The 13,481-nt window shown below is 41.6% G+C and overlaps 1 protein-coding gene across 1 annotated transcript in view; it reads left to right on the forward strand.

Annotated features, from left to right (window-relative positions):
* MEGF11 (multiple EGF like domains 11) overlaps positions 1–13,481 on the forward strand; it is a 334,716-nt gene that overhangs the window by 280,534 nt on the left and 40,701 nt on the right. Inside the window, exons 17-21 of the mRNA XM_067555545.1 lie at positions 1,093–1,221; positions 3,865–3,993; positions 4,674–4,802; positions 9,424–9,552; positions 9,677–9,910. Of these exons, the coding sequence (XP_067411646.1) occupies positions 1,093–1,221; positions 3,865–3,993; positions 4,674–4,802; positions 9,424–9,552; positions 9,677–9,910 (750 nt within the window). The remainder of the gene's footprint in view (positions 1–1,092; positions 1,222–3,864; positions 3,994–4,673; positions 4,803–9,423; positions 9,553–9,676; positions 9,911–13,481) is intronic.

Genomic DNA, 13,481 nt, shown 5'->3' on the forward strand with positions numbered 1-13,481 from the left:
TAGATAAATGCTGACTGGGACAAGCCTGAATTTTCAGCAGTAGCACTTGTGCTTCCTTGTAGCAGATGTCTTTCTTCAGGCTTACATGGTATAAATATTCAGGCCTTGTTGGTTTGTCATGTCTTTCCATTGTTCTCCTAGGGTCTGATTCTGCAAGGTACTGAGAGTCCCAACTCCCACTGATTTTGCTGAGAGTTGGGAAGCTCGGGGAGATTTTCAAAAGTGCCTAAAGATTTAGAAGCACAAGTTCCATTTCTCCTTCCTCATCACCTCCTGGGATCAGACCTCCAAGCAAAGTGAAACTGGCTATTGCTATTGCATAGACACTATTAACATGTTGAGATTTGCAGAATTGAATTAAGTGTTATGGTCACATCAGTCTCTTATATCCTGAAAATAACTTTACATTTCTTCACATGCATACACTAGTTATACAGCTAGTGATCTTATGAAGGGACATTATATATTACAGGCAAACTCCCTGTTGGTTTCTTGGCTGCCATGCATCCCTATATGAGAGACTTACATTCCGTGCTTACTGACTTTGAGTACGTAGGTTGTATGTCTTTCACCTTAGACATCAGTGCCAGGTTAAAAATAAATGTTTTTCAAGTCTTCATAATATGCATCACAGTAATGGGATTCCCATTATTGGGCCAGGAAAGGCAGGCAGGCAGATCACAGATAATTGGTGAATCAATATCTTCCAGTGCTCTGCCTAAAGATGTGCAATACTATTCTTCAGTGCTCAAGAGATTTATTCACAGAAAACTTGCAGTAGCATTCAGGGCAGATGCAGTTAGCTCCTCCTTGTAGCTTCCAGCTATATTCACTCCACATTCATAGATCTTAATGTGAATAGGTGTAGCCTTCTTGAGACTATTTTGCTAGGAGACCCAGAATGTTACCAGCCAAAATGGACTTGGTTATCTGCTGCCTTTTAGTGCATTTTGGAGTAGGAGGTTCCCTGTTTGACTTATGCCATTTGTAGGACAGGTGAATGTCATCATTACTTTTAACCAGTAATCGCTAGACATTGTCATATTACTTCCTAACACTCATTGTGAAAAATGCTGCCTTGTATTTCCACAGTTTGTGCCAGTGGAAGGTATGGGACGAACTGTGCTGAGGTCTGTCAATGTACCAACAATGGCACATGCAATCCTATTGATGGAACTTGTCAATGTTTTCCAGGATGGATAGGGAAAGACTGCTCTCAGAGTAAGCAAGGTTTTTTTTTTACATCTCTTATTTGAAATAAGTTTATTCTTTTGAGGTTTTTAAATGCTCTAAAGCTAAGGACAAAAATGATATTTCCAGGGAAATCCCTAAAGTGTTATAGCAGCCAGTGCTTTATTCTCTTGATAGCTTATTTCTTTTAATTAAGCTATGTTAGCTTTGGCTTGAATTAGTTTCTGCATTTGGAATTTGCATGGGCAGTTACTAGTTCCTATTATTGTAAAGCAAGGTCACAAGCTCTTCTCAGTAGAGAGAGATCCATGCTCCCTTTTAATTTCTAGATGAATTCCATTCTAATCACTTTCTTTCAACTATTACCTGAGAAATTATTAGCCAATAAATGTTTTCATGTACCAGGCTCATACAGTTGAGAAATTCAAAAGATGATATATTCCTATTAAATGTAATTTAATTGCAAAAGTCAATGTGAGTTTGGAGGGATGCATAGCTTCTGGCTGAAAATTGCCCAGGTAGAAGATTGACGTTTGCTGATCCCAAAGTGTCATTTCCTGAACACATTCCTTAATTGAAGACAGATCACAGTGGGAAGCAATATCCTATCATTCTGAAACGTTCCTTCATATTCAGGATACAACTAGCATATTAGACAGCATTCAGAGTAAAAAATATTAAACGTCGAGTGATAAAGTATGAATCGGATAAAACCAGATGGCTGTAATTTTGCTTTTATTGTTTGTCTTCCACAGGCAGAATATTGCTGTCACTCAAAAAATAAAAAAGGCAGTAACCTCCATGGATTGTTCATTATATTTAACCATGTAACTGGGAAATGACTGTTAGCATCTGTTAACCTTGGGCAAAAATGGGGTGTTTTGCTTACTGAGCAGTGCCTGATGGTTTCTTCAGGGTTAGAAAACGTGAAGATTACCAATATGAACTTGGCATTAGCTGGTCTAGTTCCAGGGCCATTTACTGCAATCACTGAAGTCAGTAGGTCGACTCTTCCACAGAAATGGGTTCAGGCCCCCAAACACCAGGCAGGACCTGGGGCGGCTGAGAGGGGAGCTGCAAAGGAGACGTTTGTGGCGCCTTGATCCAAGAGCCAGTTCTAAAGCAGTTAGAGAAGCATGCAAATCTCCCCTCACAAAGGCGGTGTAGCCAGAAGGGCACTTTTGCTAGGTTCTAGTATGAATGCCTTGGGCCAGATCCTCCCCTAACTTGCACCCTGTGAATTCAGTGACCTTTCTGGAGTTTCAGTCATAGTAGAAGCTTTCCTGTATGTCCTGGCCACTAGTTTAGGCAGGTGAGCTACCAAAACCTAGCTTTTTACCTTCCATGCTGGTGCCCAGGGAATTTCATGGGCTGGCTAGCACACAAAGATTTGTGTGCAACATACGTGGCAGCATGACTAACTCCACAAACCCCAAGACAGCCACTGTGTCCTTTCACAAACTGAGCACCCACAACACTGAAAGAGGAAGAATTCTGTGTCCCCTCCCATATCAGCCTGCATGGAAATGTGCCCTGCTGCTGTATGTTCAGGTTGCCTTTGAACCATTTTTTGCCTTATAAATTCATGTCTTCAGTATGAAGCAGAAGAAAATGACTTTTTTTTCTTTGAAGGGCAGGAAAAATAAGGGTGTTATGCTGAAGGCTTATTAACATCTTGGATCTTTTTATGTGGTACTAATAACTGAGATTTACTACAATTATGTCATGGAAGAGAAGGCTTAATATGACTTTTGAAAAAGCATTGCCATTGTACTTGAAGGTCTTAATTGATCTAAAAAAAATCCTCATCAACATAAATAATCGGCTGTAATGGATTTGAATTTACACTGATGTTAAGCATTCTTTACATTTTTACACTATTGGAATAGTGCTCTGGAGTTTGAACTAGGTCAATAGTTTTAGTACTTGATTGCAAATCAAATGTAAACTGTGAAGAGCTGTGTTGTAGTATATAGGAATTCCAGAATATGAGAGGGAAAATTAAATTACTTTCATATCTTAAAACTCTGTCTAAATTGACTCTGCAAATAAAGCCAGTGAGGCTTTAAGATTGAATAGAATATTTAGAGCAACATACTCTAGGATACTCTAGGATTATGTCTCCATCTGTGCTATTCAGACCACTGTAGCACCTCACAACTTTAATGTGTTTCTCCTCAGAACATTTCTTGTGAGGTAGGGTAGTGCTGTCAACCCCATTTCACAGATGGGAAACTGAGGCACAGAGAGACTACGTGAGTTGCCCATGGTCACCCATGAAGCCTATGGCAGAGTAGGGAATTGAACCAGTGGCTCCCAAGTTCTAGGCCAGTGCCCCTGCACATATGGATCAAAAACCTTTATCCTACAAACTGTCCTGGCTGATGGACCAGTGTACCGATATGTGGCTCCATTGATTTCAGCAGGGTGCGCCACAGGTGTACGGATCTGCTAGCATGGATCAGGTTGCAGGATGTGGGCCTAAAGGTTTTCCTTGGCTTGAAGCTAATTGCTGTTGTCGTGAAATTCCTGTATTGGATGGCAAGCGCCACAGTGTGTAGGAGGCTGTCTTTATCTTTGTGCAGCACCAAGCATGTTGTCATTGCTTAACAAGCATCAATAATAATCACCTGTTAATCTGAGGAATTAATTTTATGCTCTCTCTTTTTGTAGCTTGTCCAACTGGTTTTTGGGGACCAGATTGCTTTCACACATGCAACTGCCACAATGGAGCAATGTGCAATCCTTATGATGGAGAATGTAGATGTACTCCTGGTTGGACTGGGCTCTACTGTACTCAGCGTAAGGCTTTTAGAGACACTGTTTGCCTGTCAGTCAACCTACCAGAGGATATGCTGCTATCTTGTGTCACTACCGAGCATTACAACACTGTGTGTTAATGCACATGCTAGCATTTGTGAATCATTTTATTTTCTCACAAGAAAATGGTCCTGTAGGTTTTGAAGATCCCTAATAAAGTGGAAACAACCATGTAGGTTTTGATTTATTTTCATATTTTCACAGGCTGTAAGATCTAGGCCTTTTAATGCCCGGACACCTAGAGCCTCGTCCTCGACAAAATATAGCACACTTCTTGACCTATCAAAGCCAGGTTTCAAGCCTTGAGCAGATTCCTACAAAAGGGAAGATGGAATTTTGGAGGGCATGCAAGAAGCTCCTGTCATTTGCAAATAACTGGTTAATCTGTAGCCTTTAAGATAGTTTCTCTCTGTAACCATCTTCTCTTACTCTTTAAAAGTACAGTTTATATAGATGGTCAAGTTTTCTTTTGAAACACTAAAGAAGCAATTCTGAAAGATGTGGAGAGACACTGTCCAAGAACACTGACTGGAGATTCCTCTCTACATTTGAGTAACAAAAATATTATTAAAAATATGTAGACCTCTAAAAACCTTGTACTCTTAATGCTACTGAGTTTGTTTGTGTATTTCTGATTCTTTCCTTGTTCTGATTTCTGACAGGTTGCCCTTCAGCCTTTTATGGAAGAAATTGTGCCAATGTTTGTCAGTGTCAGAATGGAGCAGATTGTGACCACATCACTGGGCAGTGCACATGCAGAACTGGATTTACGGGCAAACAATGTGAGCAAAGTAAGCAGCAACATTTCTTCATTTTCCATTTCTCCTGAAGTGTTTTTTCCTTTAAAATCTTGGTGGAAATGTAGACTTGTACTGCTCACAATTCATCCTGAAAGATGTTTCCTATAATTAACATGTTCTCTGTATGTCTTTGAAACGGGGAAATCTTCAAGCTGATCGCTAATCTTCTCTTTATCTTCTACTATAGTTTGTCAGGTTTACAGGAATGGAACACAGGTTTGTCTCCCAAATAGAAATCAGTGCAGAATGCCAAGCTTCACTGAGCCTCTCTGCTTTTGGGTTCTAACAATGCCAGGCCTCCTGGAGCGTTTCTGTCTTGGAGTTCTAACTTGGCATTGAGCAGTCTGTAACAAATCATGCTTTTTCTTGACAAAACGCTTGCTAAGTAGCAAAATATGGAATAATCTGATGTTTCCAAATATAATGCTTTTAAAAATTAAAATACTGATAAATCATGGAGAGATGTCAGAGATGGAAGAGACCTATGAATTCATGGAGTATGTCCTCATGATAGCGCAGGATAGAGTCAGTTTCCAGATGCAGGACTATCAGATATTAAACTGATACTGCACTTAATCCTGTGAAGCATTTCAGCCTATTTGTGGAATTTAGAAAGAGTACAGTCAATTCAGTGTAAAATTGGGACAGCTGGATGAAAAAGGAGTGTGTTGGGGAGTGGGTGGGGTGGGGGAATCCATCCCAGTAAGAAGCTACAGTCACGCTCTCAAGTTTGTGTTATGATTTTTGCATCCTTGAATCCTTTTGGTATTATTCCAACAAGTCCTATATGTCACCTCAATACACAGAGCATTTGCTGCCCACCTCCTGTTAGCACTAATAAAAATAATGTGACAGATTTTCAAAAGCCCATGCAAAGGCTGAGTCTATATTTGTGCATGCAAATCAGCTAGTTAGACATGCAGTCAGGAAGCTGTACATGCACATGCGAGGTATTAAAGACCCAGTGGTCGTGTGCTCATTGATCTTTTCTATGTGTGCATTGTTCCTAGGTAAACCTTGGCTTTCAGAATTGCATAGACTGCAGCGTGCTTTGCACGTCACACATTTCATGCTATGGAAAGCAAAGACCACAGGCTGTCCTGAGCCATGGGGGAGCAAAGAGCAGTTAAAACAGAAATGTCCCATTCATTAAACTTACAATTAAGTCTTTGCATCCCAGGGAGTATCAGGATGTCAGGACAAAACCTGATTGGTGAAGCTGGGTCAGAACCATTCGACCCTATCCCCAGCTATAGCCATCAGGGCCTCATTCCCCAAGCAGCAAATTCACCCAAAAGAGTTTTATGAAACAGGAGGAGACCTGTCAAAAAGAGAAATTTCTATTAATATCTCTGCCTGCCTTCTTTAGGGATCTCTATAGCACCCGTCACCCTCTATAGCATCCAATCACCCTTGCATCGAAGCATTTTCACCAATCTTCTCTGATTCAGTAGCTGTGGGGGAAATTTTCAAAAGCACAAAGGCCAGTTAGGCACCTGACTCTCCCGGAAAGTCAATGGAAGCTGGGCATCTAGGTCCCTTTTACGTCTTTGAAAATCTCCCTCTATCTGGTGAGATGCCAGCACGGCAGTTTTGGGGAATTCTTTGCTACCACTAAGGGACGTTCACTGTGCACCACCCTCTCACTGCCTGCAGATATCGCTGCTGCAGTGCATCCAGCCCCCGCGTGGGCAGCAGGAAATCTTACAGTCACCCTCTAACTTCCATAATGAATATGGTAATACAGTGCATAGCAGCCAAAGACTAGGGACAAATTTTAGGCACAGCCTTGGGCAAGGGGTAGTGTGTGAGATGTCCCACTCCATGATTAGCCCCGAGTGGCTTCGTGCCCCAGAGACAGCCCTCTGAGTAACAAAGGCGCCCCTGCTTCCTGGTTCCAATGGATTAGTAATTTATTCTTGGGGCGTACACAGGCCAGCAAGAAATTGACTGCTCAGTTACTCTGGCCAGCAACTGGGGTCTGGGTGGGAAGGAGCAATGGGGCTCTGCCCTCTCCCTTCCTCTTCCTGCCCACCTGCTCCAGGTGGGGGCAAGCAGGGAAGTAGCCTCATTTACTCCCATGTGTCTGGACCCAAGGTCCAAGAATCAAATCTAACTGAGTCATGGTGCTACCCTAGGCTTTTACACATTGTTTTCTTTGTTCTTATTTCTGCTGTGCCTTTGGTGTGGACCTAAGGAAAGTTTTGCTTTTATGGTGAAAATAGATCATATGGACAATAGCTTCTTAACGGTAGCTAAAGTAAGTGCATGGCATTTTTGGAAGGCTGTGCATTTAACTAGAGTAGTGAGTGAGTGTTTAACCATGGAATTCAATTATCTGGCAAGGATGCTGGCATTTGTGATTGTAATTGTTGTCAATTTCTTCCTGGTATATTTAACCAAACGACTTCTAACAACAAAGAATAGGGTAGTGGATACTGCGTGTGTTGTACTTGAATAATTACCAGCTTGTCTAATATAGTACATCAAAAGAGAATTGCCACATGATTTTTTGATTTCCAAATATAGGGTGAAATCCAACTCCTCATACCCATGATGTTAGTCCAGTTAATTTCTTTGCTTGCATACTGGTGTATGCCTATCTGATATTGAAGAGACAAGGTGTGGGAAGCAATGTTTTTAACTGGACCAACTTCTGTTGGTGAGAGTAACAAGCTTTTGAGTTTGCACAGATCTCTTCTTCCGGTGGTATTGTAACATTTCTGCCAGAATTGCAAATAAAATCCATGTCCTAGAGCTTCTAAGTATGTGTTCTTTATAGTCATCCTTTTGGATATATGCATATGTATTGACGAGATGCATTAATATGGTTGCTTATATGTGTCCACAACACCATATATGTGTTCCGTGTAACTAGTTAGCTACGTATGCTCAGTTAGAGATTGTGCATGCGTGTACAAGAGGCTAATTAGCATGTTAGTTGTCCATTTATTTGCACACTTATTGCAACTGTGCATGCAACAGGAACGTAAGCACATAGGAAATTCCATAGTAGAACAGACTAGTGATCTGCTTAGATCAGCAACAGTGGGTACCAGATGCTATAGAGGAAAATGCAATAGGCATTTATGGGGCAACCTGCCTACGCTACACGCAAACCTTTCTTCTCCCCCATTAATTGGAGCTTGTCTTATGCCCTGAAATCTAAGCGTTTCTGACTCTTCCCAACCCTGTTTGGTTTTTTATACTATTTACTATAACTCTCAACATTCTCGATATCCTTGTGACAGGCTAAACTGTCTTGGAATCCTGCTTAGGGTTGGTCACAGTAATTGAAGTATACAAGTGCAAATACCATTTTTATGCCGAATTCTGAAAACCTAGCCTTCAAATTGATATCAGACTGTGCACTAATGAGAACAATTTTATTTTTCTCATCTAGAAATTTGCATGCATCATGAGAGAGAGACAGTTTTATAACTTATGAAATGAGTTATAAATCATTAAAGAGATACTGGCTGGCTAATATTCAATACTTGAATATGAACGTTTGGCTATACGAAGTTACTTATCTAGGGTTGACGTTGGGAAGAGATCACCATGCTGTGCCACCTATTCATAATAAACTATAGGAAGTCATGTCTTAAAACCAGTAACATTTATTACAGAGAAACATAGCAATTGTATATGTACTCAATAAAGCAACTTCGCTATATAAAGTAGTAGGAGTTGCCAGATCTTGTTTACGGGCTTTCTTTCAATTTGTTATTGAATGTTGCCTGAAGAGGCATAATAAGCTGCCTACAGATTTATTATAATAGCCCATCACGGTAATTGTATGAATAAATTTCTCAGTTAGACATTCAATCATTTTGTCTGTGATAGAAATACAGGAATTCTAATACCATATAAGCAAAGCAAAGCAAACCTTTCAGATGCTCAATTTTGTAATTCTGTCTGCAGTATTATGTCCATCTTTTGCTATTAATGGAGGTAATTATGAATGTATGTGGTCTTTTAGTAAAATCTATCGGGTTCTTATAAATATACATTAAAAATTATATTTGCAACCCTTCTGGAAAAGTTCTACAGAATTTAATGGAGAATTATAGCCTCTGTCTAGAATTTTTAAACATCTTCTGAAATTCTGTAGAATGGACCTCATTCTGTGTTAAATTTTGTAGGCATTTAATGTAATTGTAATGGACCTTTTTTCATTTCTGTAGAATTCTATCGATTTCATCCCCATAGAGTCCTATAAGACTGTCCAGAAGGAAAATTAAAACACATTAAATAACACACCAAGTTATTATTATTATTATTGTTGTTTATTTGTGCTACCTTAGCTCCTAGGACCCCTACTCATGTACCAGCACCCCAGTGTGCTAGGTGCTGCACAAACACAGAACAAAAACACAGCCCCTACCCCAAAGAGTTTGCAGTCGTAAGTATAAGATGAGACAACGAGTGGATACAGACAGGCAGGGGAGTACAAGGGAACAATAAATAATTATATTTACTTCCTGAATTAAAAAATTAATCTGATTAATCTGTGGGTGAAATTCTGGCTGCATTCACGTCAAGCTAGCATTTCATCCTTACTGGATAAAAGTAGTAAGGTTCTCTCAAATCTTTGTTTTTGAATTTACAGAGTGTCCACCTGGATCATTTGGGTATGGTTGCAAACAGCTATGCGAATGCATGAATAATGCTACATGTGATCATGTCACTGGTACATGCTACTGTAGTCCAGGCTTCAAAGGAATCAGGTGCGATCAAGGTATGATGAAATTATGTGCTATGTCTTTAAAAAAAAAAAAAAAAAAGTACTTCCTTAAAAAATAAACTTTGAAAAATGAATTGTGCCATTCAATTTACAGTGTGTTATGAATTATTTTTAACAGCGGCTCTTATGATGGAAGAATTAAATCCCTATACTAAAATTAGCCCGGCTCTTGGATCAGAGAGGCACTCAGTGGGAGCAATCATTGGAATTATTATTCTCCTTCTAATTATTATGGTTTTGCTGGCACTGTTTGTGTGGTATCGACGGAAACAGAAGGAGAAGGGGCATGATATGCCAAGTGTATCTTACACTCCAGCCATGAGGATGACTAATACAGATTACTCACTTTCTGGTAAGGGTCTTTTTATGTTAATCAAATGGGGATTCACATTGCTCTCTGCTGAAAAAAATGAGTTTGTTGTGTATAATATACAGCACTTTGCCTCAGAAATAATTGTAACTATATTCTTCCCCCAAATGCTGTGAGCTTTAACACGTACTGGGGTTGGGCGTGTGGGCTAACCTACACACAGCTGATGTCAACTAGCTAATGTATGAAAAAATAACAACAGTATACAGCCAGGTACGTGGCATGATGTGTGCAGTGTTTAATATCTAGGGCCCAGTCCTGCAGTCCTTACACAGACTGCATGCATCCGTTGAAGTCAATAGGAGTTTCCTGTGCGAGGGGCTGCAGGATCCAGCTTTTTAAAGCGAGAAATGGGGTGACTGTGTTAATTGCAGGATTTTATCTGATGGTGGCTTCATTCTGTTTTGGGAGGGAAGATTTGCTCCCTCCCTACTGGTGTCACTGTCTTCTCCACAGCCCCTACCTGCCATCCTCTAACAGCTGAAGGAGATGGGGGAGAGAAAAACAAAGCTCTTGTGATGTTACAAAGGGAGCTTTAATAGTATCTGGGCAGTCCTGCTAATTTGTTTTCTTTATCTCCAGTAATTGGAGGAAACTCTTCTTGATGGTTTGACTAGGCGTGGGGAATTATACCTTTTCTATAGTGACTTCCCCCCCTCCTCAGTTCTTCCTTCGCTAATATAGAGTGGGATGCTCCATAGTGAATTCTCTGCTGGGTGGCTGACCCCCAGTCTTGTGTTCTGCCATCTCTACTTTGTAGGGATCTCTCTATAAGCAGTAATCCTCTAGCTGTGGTTTGTCCCTTAAATGGCTGAGAGGCTGGAGCTCCTGCTTTTCAGGTGAACAGAGGCTTCTGAAACTAGATGAGGGGGTTGGACTAGATGGTCTCCTAAGGTCCCTTCTAACCCTCATCTTCTAAGATTCTATGATTAATCTTCTATGAACTGGTGGAGCTAGATCTCGCACATGTGTTTTCACCAGTCATGCATTGCCTTTTTTTCATCTATATAGATGAAAGGCACTTGGAGTCCCGCAACTCATTGCTCTGTCTTACTTGCTGTAGCCATTATGAGTCTCTTACCAAATGGGGGAGGGAATCTAGTGACAGATGATGTGGAAAAAGCTGAATTATTCAACTTTTTTTTGCCTCTGTCTTCACAGACAGGGTTAGCTCCCAGACTACTGCACTGGGCAGCACAGTATGGGGAGGAGGTGAGTAGCCCTCAGTGGCGAAAGAACAGGTTCAGGACTATTTACAAAAGCTAGACATGCACAAGTCCATGGGGCTGGATGCAATGCATCCAGGGGAGCTGAGGGAGTTGGCTGATGTGATTGGAAAGCCATTGACCATTATCTTTGAAAACTCGTGGTGATTGGGGGGAGGTCCTGGAGGTTTGGAAAAAGGAAAATATGGTGCCCGCCTTTTAAAAAGGGAATAAGGAGGATCCAAAGAACTACAAATGAGTCAGCCTCACCTCAGTCCCCGGAAAAATCATGCAGCAGTTCGTCAAGGAATCATTTTGAAGCACGTGGAGGAAAGGAAGGTGATCAGGAATAGTCAGCATGGATTCACCAAGGGCAAGTCATGCCTGACCAACCTGACTGCCTTCTATTATCAGATGATTAGCTCTGTGGATGTGAGGAAAGTGGTGGACGTGATATATCTTGACTTTAGCAAATCTTTTGATATGATCTCCCACAGTATTCTTACCAGCAAGTTACAGAAGTATGGGTTGGATGAATGGAATATAAGGTGGATAGAAAGCTGGCTAGATCATTGGACTCAATGGGTAATGGTCAATGGCTCGATGTCCAGTTGGCAGCTGGTATCAAGCGGAGTGACCCAGGAGTCAGTCCTGGGGCTGGTTTTGTTCAACATCTTCATTAATGATCTGAATGATGAGATGGATTGCACCATCAGCAAGTTTGCAGATGACACTAAGCTGGGTGGAGTGGTAAATAACTCTGGAAAGTAGGGATAGGATACAGAGTGACCTAGCCAAATTGGAGGATGACGAAATCTGATGACGTTCAACAAGCACAAGTGCAGAGTCTTGCACTTAGAATGGAAGAATCCCATGCACTGCTACAGACTGGGGACCGACTGGCTAAGCAGCAGTTCTGCAGAAAAGAACCTGGGGGTTTCAGTGAACAAGAAGTTGGATATGAGTCAATAGTGTGCCCTTATTGCTAAGAAGGCTAATGGAATATTGGGCTGCATTAGTAGGAGAATTGCCAGCAGATCGTGGGAAGTGATTATTCCCTCTATTCGGCACTGGTGAGGCCACATTTGGAGTATTGTGTCCAGTTTTGGGCCCCCCACTTACAAAAGGATATGGAAAATTGGAGAGAGTCCAGTGGAGGACAAAGAAAATGATTAGGGATGGAGCACATGATTTATGAGGAGAGGCTGAGGGAACTGGGCTTGTTTAGTCTGCAGAAGAGAAGAGTGAAGGGGATTTGATAGCAGCTATCAACTACCTGAAGGGGGGTTCTATGGGGATGGAGCTAGGCTATTCTCAGTGGTGGCAGATGACAGAACAAGGAGCAATGGTTTCAAGTTGCAGTGGGGGAGGTTTAGGTTGGATATTAAGAAAAACTTTTCAGTAGGAGAGTGGTGAAGCACTTGAATGGGTTACCTACGGAGGTGGTAGAATCTCCATCCTTAGAGGTTTTTAAGGCCCGGCTTGACAAAGCCCTGGCTGGGATGATTTAGTGGGGGGTTAGGCCTGCTGTGAGCAGGTGGTTGGACTAGATGACCTCCTGAGATCCCTTCCAACCCTAATCTTCTATGATTCTTTGTGGAGAAGTGATCCAAGACATTGGATAATGATTAATTTAGTTCTTCCAAGTCCATCTCATCCTGTTGAGGGGGAAGCTAGGCCTGTTTTTTTGTTAGGTTTGGGTCTGAGTTTAATATTTTGAATTTTTCCTTATACAAATTTTTTGACAATAGAATTTTGTTGCTGTAACTGAGCAGGGTCAGCCAATCGTTTTCACTGGGGTCACAAGAACAGTGCTTTATCCCATGTCTCCATGTGCTGGTAGGAAGACATGCCATGCTGTCTGACAGTGGCTGTTCTACCCACTCTCTTTGTGCAAATCTCCTAGTGGTGTCAAAAATAGTTCTGCAGAGCTGGCCTTCGTTTTCATAGGGCCATATGCAAAGTAACACAGGGGGACTCCATGCAACTCCCTGCCCATTTACGACTGGGTCTCCAACACCTGTTTCCACATCAACCTCTCCCCAAGCTATCTTCTTCCTATCTGTGACTCCCTGAACTTCAACTCCCCCCTACACCTCTTTAGGATGCTCAGCAACCTCTGCTGCCTGCTCCTTTTATAGACCAGAAAGCCAGGCGGTGAAGCATAGAGAAGGGAAAGGGGCATAGAGATTCAGACAGGAGCACAGCTAGGAAAGGGCTGACAGTCTGGCTGGAGGGTTGGGATGGGGGGGATGTAATGAACCTTGAGGCAGGACTCCAGTGCCAGCACTCAAGTCACATACACCTCAGGCTGACACTGGAATTCTGTACCTGGACTGAGGGCAAAA

The sequence above is a fragment of the Emydura macquarii genome, unplaced genomic scaffold (assembly GCF_026122565.2).
Source record: "Emydura macquarii macquarii isolate MOO-44397 ecotype Brisbane River unplaced genomic scaffold, CSIRO-AGI_Emac_v2 contig_1644, whole genome shotgun sequence".
In the NCBI taxonomy this organism is placed as follows: domain Eukaryota; kingdom Metazoa; phylum Chordata; order Testudines; family Chelidae; genus Emydura; species Emydura macquarii.